The sequence below is a fragment of the Sciurus carolinensis genome, chromosome 16 (assembly GCF_902686445.1).
Source record: "Sciurus carolinensis chromosome 16, mSciCar1.2, whole genome shotgun sequence".
Lineage (NCBI taxonomy): Eukaryota > Metazoa > Chordata > Mammalia > Rodentia > Sciuridae > Sciurus > Sciurus carolinensis.
Window position 1 is genome coordinate 41057293 of NC_062228.1, and position 8853 is coordinate 41066145.

Sequence of the window (8853 nt, forward strand, 5' to 3'; positions counted from 1 at the left end):
CTGGTACTGGTGCACCCCTCTCTAAGTTTGCTAATTAGACAAATCTTAATTCCCGTGATTGTTTATAAGATTTTAAGGAATTCAATTTAAAATTGTTTTGCCAGAGGTGGTTTTTATAAAGTTAGAAAAGCTTTAATGCCTTAAAAGGGGAATTTGGTTTATGATTTAGGGATAAGAGGAGAAGATAGTTTTTAGAAGAGAAAATGAAGATTATCAATGCAGATAAGTAGAGATGGGGTGGTCTGAGTTGATGCTGTCATAGTATTATAGTTGTTCTCTGGAAACTTCAGAAGAAATTCCTAAAACTGCAGCTCATAGAATGAAGCAGGAAAGAAAACCACTTGGCAAATATGTTCCCACAGCTGCATCATGTGCCGCAGTGTCCACTGGCACTACAGAAAGAAGCCGACCCCTGTGCTTGCCAACTTCTGCACCCTGACCAGCTCTGTCTCCATTTTGTCTGGAGAAAGGCTCTCTTGCACATTCCCAGGTGGGACATGTGCCCAGGGTTCACTCAGGAAGGTGCCCAGCAGGGCCAACCTGGCCTGCCCCTGCTCCACCTTGGAAGTGACACTCAGTCCTGTGTCCACACCTTCCCTCCACAGGAATCAAGACTGTTGCAGATTTTCACGATTCACTTAGTTTTGTATAAATTGAAATACATGAGGATGTTTTGGTTGCAGAAAAGACAAGTGGGGGAAATAGTCCATAACACAGGATTTAGGGTCTTGGTATAAGCCCTTTCCAAACATGGTAGGACTCTGAGCCTTAAGCTTCTCCTTGCTGATAGAGATAAAAGTGGTTGAGTAAGAATCAGAAGAACATAAGAATTTTGTATTTGGTTACAACATCACAGATTGGCCTGGAATAGGGATTTTATTCCAGGATTCAGTCTCAACACTAGATCCTATGTCCACTGTGTGGGTTTGGGTTTGGGCTTGCAAAGGTTTGCTGAAACCTCACTGTGAAATAAACATGCTGCAGTGGGAAATGCTTGTGTGTTGTGGCACATCCTGGAGCACATCAGATATGCAGAGAGAGACTGAAAGGCCATGTTAAAATATTCCTGATTCAGTTAAAATTCAGTGTGACTCCTGCAAATGCATGTTTTCTCTTTGATTCAAGGTACATGTTACAAAACTTACAAATTTGAAAACTTCTGTCATTGATTATAATGTTCGAGCTGAAATTTTGTCTATGGGAATGGGCATTGACAATTCAGAACACATAGAACAACTGCAAAAATTATACAAAGGAGCTAAAATGCCAACTTTTGAAGAGCACACGAGCCAACCTCTGTAAGTGTGTTTCTGCCTCCCTTTTGGAAGAGCTGGTTTGTTTTATGGAAATGTAAGTGTTAAGTTAAATGAGCCTTTCCATCCCTGTCACTCAGCTTTGATAACCACCAAGGATCAAGGAGTCTTGTTTTAGCACTACCCCAACCTACACTCTATAGTTTTTGGTGGTGTATAATCAAGCAGATCTCAAGTGTGTTATTCCATCTATATCTCTTACAGAAAGGACTTTTGTTAACTTTTAGTTGGCAAATAGCATACATACAGAAAATCACATGTCACAAGAACAGTTTAATGGATTTTTTGAGCACAGCTGGGAAATCAGCACCTGATCAAGAAACAGAGCATGACTCAGAGCCTCCTCCCCTCTCAAGGAAAGTCATTCTGTCATGGAAAAGCATGGATGGGATTTCCCTGGTTTTGAACTCTGTGAATGGAATCAAGCAGTGTGCCTCCTTCATGTTTATCTTCTTTAACTCAGTGCTGCTTTTGCAGTTCATCTAGTTGTGTGTATGTAGCTATGAATCCAAGCAGTCATTGCTGCATTGTGTCCCTTTGTATGAATGGACCATGATTTGTGTTGCCCATTCTGCTGTTGCCTGGGGAGCTTCCACTTGGGGGTACTTCAGGTAGTGGTGTCTCCTGCATGTTTTTTGGTGCACTGGGAGAGATAGTTTTGATGAAATGGAATTTCTGAGTTGTAATTAGAGCCACTGCCCTTCAGGTGTTCCAAAGTGGCTGCACCAGTTTACACACCCATAAGCAGACATGAGTGACCATGAAGTTTCTCTGAAAGGGTATACAGGCACACAGAGGGAGAATGGGCACAGTATGTGTGTTCACCAGAGGATTTGTACCAGGAACTCCTGATCATAAAGAAAAATGTGGATCCCTATTAGGAATGGGGACAGAAGACTTGACAGACACTTCACAGCGTCCAGTTGCTGTATGAAAAGGTGCCTAAGCTCATTAGCCAGCAAGGAAGTGCAAATTCAAACCAAAGGCCCAGCATGAAGGGAGAAATGAGAAAGGAAATCCCCAGCATCAGCCAAGATGTGGAGGAACAGTGGCCAAGTGTGGTGGTGCCTACCTGTAATCCCAGCTATGTGGGGGGCTGAGAGGCAGGGTGAGGCTGCCTAGGCAACATAGCCAGACTCATCTATAGGTGTCTTTGGAATTAAAATATCAGTTGGTTTTCTTCACACTTTTGGAAATGAGAAAAATTCCTCCTACTTATAAGAGATTCTTTTAAAAATGAAGATGCCATTACAGTTCAGAGTTAACACACATGAGGTTTGGTCATTTATGAGAAGCACCCTACTCTTGAGCCCCAGTTTTGCACAAAGGCTCTACTGGTTCCCTTTCCGTACTGTGATTTTGAAACTGAGCAGGGACAATTACAACATGGCATGATCACTGGCAGAGAAGAGGGGTGCAGAGCACCATGAGGTCTTATGGAGGAAGCCTGCCTAGGAGTCTGTATGTCAGAGAGTTCTTAGAGAACAGAGGAAATTCTGATGGGTTGCGAGGGAGCAGGGGAGAATATTTAAGGCTATGGGGGAGCAACCTTGGAGAAAAGGTAAGGAGATGGGGCAAGGTTGGGGCAAATTGAAGTTACAATAGATGGTGAGATTGATGGTGAGAAGGCTTCCAAGGAGGGGTTGGCGGGGGTGTGGAAGACTTCAGGGGTCTTGTTCAGCATTTGTACCTAGGTAGGTAGCCAGTGGGCGGTGAAAAGTTTTATAGGATTCTAAAAATACAGCTGAATACAGCATGTTGGGATGAGGAAAGACAGTACACAGGTGATGGGGGACAGGATGGCAGTTACCTGGATGAGAAGGCTGGTATCCCCCAACAGACAGACTGTGAAGGAGGACATGTTCTGGGCACCAACAGGTGAAGAAACAATAACACAAATATAGGGAACATGATTCTGAGACCCCGTGACTGTGAGGGTGTTTGCATGGTAGACAGTGTTTTCCAGAGAGCAGCTCATTGAAGAGGAAGAGATACTAAGTTTGATTTTGGACATAGTAAGTTTTAATCTTATCGAAAGAATAAGCCCAGAGCTCAGGGAAGCAGCAGGGAAAGGCTCTTCATTTGCTGGTATTTGAGGAGAGCGAAGACTTTGGTGAGTGTGAGGAGGAAGAAACAGACCTGGCAGAGGAGGATCTAGCACAGGAGGTCAGTGCTATGGTAGAAGAGGTGGGTGGGAGGTGCAGGAGGTGAGGAGGAGGCCTGGGGTGGAGTGCCTGCATCAGTGGGCACGGTACACTCTCCTCTGCTCCGTGTGCAGTGCCATGCCCCAGGCTCACGTGTGACCATCAGAAGCCCCCTTGGAGGGGCTGGGGTTGTGGCTCAGTGGTAGAGCCCTTGCCTAGCATGTGTGAGGCACTGGGTTCAATTCTGAGCACTGAATAAAAAAAAATAAAATGAAGGTTCCTCCACAACCAAAAAAAAAAGTATGTATGTAAGTGTGTGCGTGTGTATGTATGTGTATATATATATATATGACTTTTAAATATAAAATTAAAAAATAAAATGCATCTTTAATTTTTATAAAATTAAAAAATAAAATATAACTGGGGTTGTGGCTCAGTGGCTTGCCTAGAAGGTGTGAAGCACTGGGTTTGATTCATACAAATAAATGAATAAAAAAGGTATGTCAACATCTAAAAAAAATTAAAAACAAAGAAGTCCCCTTGGAGACACACATTAACACCCTCCTCATAGACACGTGTGTGCACGTATCTGTGTCTGCATAGGTCTGCTCACTCAGGCTTGAATTATCTCTAAAAGGATGCACAAAAAGTGAATTACATTGTCAACTATGAGGATGGGAACTGGCTAGCCGGGGAAGAGGACTGCAAGAGACATTTTTCATTATGTAGCTCTTTTTATTTATAAATATTGAAGTCCATGAATGTAGCTATTAGAACCAAAAGAATAATATAATTTTAGAAATTTAAATGAACAAGGCAGCCCTCAATATACTGATATGAAATAATCCTTAGCTAGTTTTTAGATATAATAAACCAGGGTAGCACACTGAATTTAGCAGGTTCCCTTGTGTTTAAGAATAGGACTGTCTTGGGCTGGGGAGATAGCTCAGTCAGTAGAGTGCTTGCCTTGCAAGCACAAGGCCCTGGGTTCGATCCCCAGCACTGCAAAAAAAAAAAAAAAAAAAAAGACTGTCTCTGTGTTTCAGATAGAAATAAATGGCAAAATTTGCTTTTTTTATGCAAGGACTATTTCTAGAAGTTGATCTAAAATGGTGTGGTCTCTGGGAAGAAGGCCTGAAACCCAAGCAGGGGAGGAAGGAAAACTGCCTTGAAGTGAGGTAGCAGAGTATGTTGCTAGTCTCCAAAGTCCAATGAGTTTGGAAAGAAAATTGTCATAGTAAAGAGTGAACGTCTTTCTCTGCTAATGTCTGTCATCCCCTGTGTGCTTGATTCAAGGGCATAGTAGTGAGCAGAGCTGGCCAGCCCTGCCCTGTTACCTGTAAATAAATCGTAAGCTCCTTGTGGGTCTGACTGCAGGCTACTGAGCATTTAATGCCTGCCATTTTCTTCTTTTGTTCAAGTGTCTTTTTTTTTAATTTTTTTTTTTTTTAGTTGAGATGGACACAATACCTTCATTTTATTTATTTATTTATTTATTTTTATTATTGTAAACAAATGGGATACATGCTGTTTCTCTGTTTGTACATGGCGTAAAGGCATACCATTTGTGTAATCATAAATTTACATAGGGCAATGTTGTTTGATTCATTCTGTTATTTTTTTTCCCTTCCCCCCACCCCTCCCACCCCTTTTCCCTCTATACAGTCCTTCCTTCCTCCATTCTTACCACCCTCCTTATCCCTAACCCTAAACCTAACCCTAACCCTAACGCTAACCCCTCCCACCCCCCATTATATGTCCTCATCCGCTTATCAGCAAGATCATTCGTCCTTTAGTTTTTTTTTTTTTTTTTTGTCCTTTAGTTTTTTGAGATTGACTTATCTCACTTAGAATGATATTCTCCAATTTCATCCATTTGCCTATGTGGTGCTGAGGATCAAACCTAGTGCCTCACACATGCTAGGCAAGCATTCTACCACTGAGCTACAACCCCAGCCCCCCAAGTGTCTCTCGAAGTTCCAGAGTTAACCTCCACCTTTTCTGTCCAGGACACCTCCCTTAGCAGAAGATGCTGCTTCTCTGCAGGACACACAGCAAGAGGACAGGAATGCAGAAAAAGGAGCCGGCTCTGAGACAAACTCAGAGAACCTAAAGCCTGGTTGGTACTTGTTACTTAAAAGATGTTTAACTTTAAATCATTAATGTTTAGAACTCCTCTCATGTTTAGGCTTTTCACTTGTAGATGAAATACAGAGAAAATAACACAAACTGTCATTATCTAACTATTCCTATTTTTGATGATTCAGTTTCCAATGGTGGTTTTTTGCAAATGCTTTGAAGCATAACAGATGTCCAGTCAAGTGCACAGGTGCTAAATGGGCAGCTCATCAGGGTTTGTACTTGTATACTTGTCCCCTAGCCACACTCAGGTCATGCTGTTGAAGGTTTTCAGAACCCAGCAGTCTCCTGTCCAGAACCCTCCCCACTGACTTCCATTCTGATTTTTTCCCAAGATTTAATGTACATTTATTCTTAACACATGGAACATATAGTATAAAGATTTCACACTGAATAAATGATATTCGTTGAGCCAAAAAAGGAAAAAAAAAAAAAGGAATTTGCATGAAGTTGTAGCTACGTTGTTGAAATACAAATATGCAGATTTTATCACTGCAAACAAATCTCAATTGCATTTCTTCATCATTACATTCTGATGTCTGCCACCTTAGTTTTACTGAATTGGAAGCATGTGGTGTACACTCTGATGGCTTCTTTCAGTCAACATTATGTCTGTGAGATTCATCTTTACTACTGCAAGTGGTGGTAGTGTCTGTTAAGTTGTACCCTACAATACGAAGAGACCACAGTTTGTTGGTAGATGTGGGGCTGTTCTTTATTTGGAGCTACTGTGATTAAGTTTTTACATGGTACCTTTACATGTTTTAGATTGAGAAGTTTAAATTGCATTGTCTTAGAAAGCATATGTTCAGCATTGGTTCCTTGTGTACATCAGCCATGTTCTATAAGTCATCCTGGGTTAAACTAACACTAAGAAGCCTGGATATTTGTATCCTGTGCTCAGTAATTGTAATCCAGTTCTTCAGGAAAATAACTGCACTTTCCTGAATGTTTAATTTTAATACTGGTTAAAAGTTTGTTTTATTTTAAAATATTATGCTAATTTTACTAAGTGATATGCATTTTAATTTTTCTAATTATTTTTTGCACTGGATATTTGGGTTTCCATGAAATGCATACTTTCATGTAATTCCTTGTCTAAAGAAATTAGACAAGATCGCAAAAGAGAGTGTGTACCTGTATCTGTAAATGTTGTATATAAATAACCTGTAGGAAGATGTGACTTTGATTTTGTACAGAGACTTTATCTGAAGACACCGGAGCTGCTCCTGTTAACAAAACTGCACAGCCACACCTGAAAAGGTATGTCTGCCTGTTGCCAGAGCGCTTGCTCCCCTCAACTGGTGACCAAATACTGCTGAGTGTGTAAGCCTTTTTCTTTCCGTCTAGCTTTCACCCACAAGTAAAGTGGTTCCAAAAAGATGATGTCATCATCTTGAAAATAAGAATAAGGAATGTAAAAGATTACAAATGTAAATACTTCAGAGATAGAGTCATTTTCAGGTAAGTTTATACATGGCTTACAAAGTAGAATCGAAATAATTTCCAACATGCTAGAGGCTGACTTTACTTCTTTTTATAAATCTAGTGCCTGGGTGGGAGACAAATTTTACTTGGCTGATATGGAGCTACAGGCCAACATAATAAAAGATGACTGCAAGTGCGTAATTAAAAACGAGGAGCCTGTAATCACACTTGCAAAAGAGAAAAGGGAATCCTGGTGTAACTTACTGAAACAGAGGGTGAGTTGAGTATACTGTGGCTGGCTGGTCTGCACACCGTGGGTTTTATACTCATTCACTTATGAAAACTGTTTTATTGAACAGAATCCTAATGTGGCATTTGACTTTGATCACTGGGAAGAATGTGAAGAGGATGGCCCCTTCTCCAAGAGTAAGATGTGAAATGCCTATTCCCTGGAGGGGTGAGGGTCCTGAGCATGGGTGTCGGGGGTGGGTGTCTGCTGACCTAAGGAAGTTGGCCTTTGTGCAAATTCTATTTGGTGTAAAGCCCTTATAAATTAGCTTTCTCTTTGTGATTGATCTTGGTGCTAGATGTTGTGGTATGAGTTCTTACCACCTCTTGGTAATAAACATACTTTCTTACAACACTTATATGATATTTGACCTAGAAACAATTTATTTATAAGCAAGTTTTACCAGTTCATTTCTTCTTGGTGCTGGGGATTGAACTCAGGGACTTGTGCATGTGAGGCAAGCACTGTACCAACTGAGCTATATCCCCAGCCCTACCAGCTCATTTCTTACCTAAAATAATTGAAATATCAAATAAATGGCTAGATTGAACTAGAACCCAAGGGATATTTTCTGCATTGACCAAAATAATGGGGAGAAAAGATATACCAGATAGACTATACTTAACATATATCTTATCTACCTTTTATAGTAATGAATTCTAAAAACCTGTCCTGCAAAGTGGCAGAGGTGGTTGAAAACAGTGACACTACTTCAGAGGATGACGGAAGTGAGAGTGAATGAAAACGTGAATTAAATCCAGAAGAGTGGCCAGAAGACTTTGAACAGAAACATTGCTAAGTGACTGGAAGTTAAGAAAATAAGCAGTCATAGCCAAACCTTTTAGCACTTGAAGGATAAATTATTACTAAGTGTCATCTTGTGGCAGTGGATCGGTCCTGGTGAGAATTCTTGGTTGACCTAACAATAGGTTAAAAATTATGAGATTGTCACAGGCAGTGGATGCAGGATCTGGAGTCAGAGAAGCAGAACCCAGCTTGTACAGGTGTCCCCCTCACTGCCTCTCATAACTCATCCAGACATACACAGGTTTGAACAAGCACAAACTGTGACATTTGGGTAATGAATTGTACTCTCTGCAGTTAGTACACTTCTTTTTTCTTTCTTTTTTTTTTTTTGTACCAGGGATTGAACTCAGGGAACCACTGACTCACATCCCCAGCCCTTTTTAGTTTTATTTTGAGACAGGGTCTTGCTAAGTTGCTTAGGGCCTTGCTAAGTTGCTGAGGCTGGCTTTGAACGTGTGATCCTCCTGCCTCAGCCTCCTGAGCCACCGGGATTATAGGCATGCACCACCGTGCCCAGCTTTAGTCCACTTCTTTTTTTTATTTAGGCACTATGTACATTGCTTAAAACCTGATCTTAGGCATATGAGGCTTCCATCTTACAAATTCATGTTCAGCAGCTGCTTAACAGAGCCCTCCAAGCTTGATTGAGTTAGTCAGGATTCACCATCACTGCATACAGGTACTGATACTTTCAGTATTCTCCAGATCTTGATAGCTACCAAGCAAGTTGATT

The 8853-nt window shown here is 41.0% G+C and overlaps 1 protein-coding gene across 2 annotated transcripts in view; it reads left to right on the forward strand.

Moving 5' to 3' along the window:
• The window catches only part of Tdrd12 (tudor domain containing 12), an 86638-nt gene extending 78130 nt beyond the window's left edge, over positions 1-8508 (forward strand). For both annotated transcript variants that reach the window (XM_047527396.1, XM_047527397.1), the window contains exons 28-34: positions 1126-1298; positions 5467-5576; positions 6796-6859; positions 6947-7060; positions 7146-7299; positions 7384-7450; positions 7964-8508. In XM_047527396.1, coding sequence (XP_047383352.1) covers positions 1126-1298; positions 5467-5576; positions 6796-6859; positions 6947-7060; positions 7146-7299; positions 7384-7450; positions 7964-8055 — 774 coding nt within the window. In that variant the 3' untranslated portion in view covers positions 8056-8508. The remainder of the gene's footprint in view (positions 1-1125; positions 1299-5466; positions 5577-6795; positions 6860-6946; positions 7061-7145; positions 7300-7383; positions 7451-7963) is intronic.
• The last annotated feature ends 345 nt before the right edge of the window (positions 8509-8853 follow it).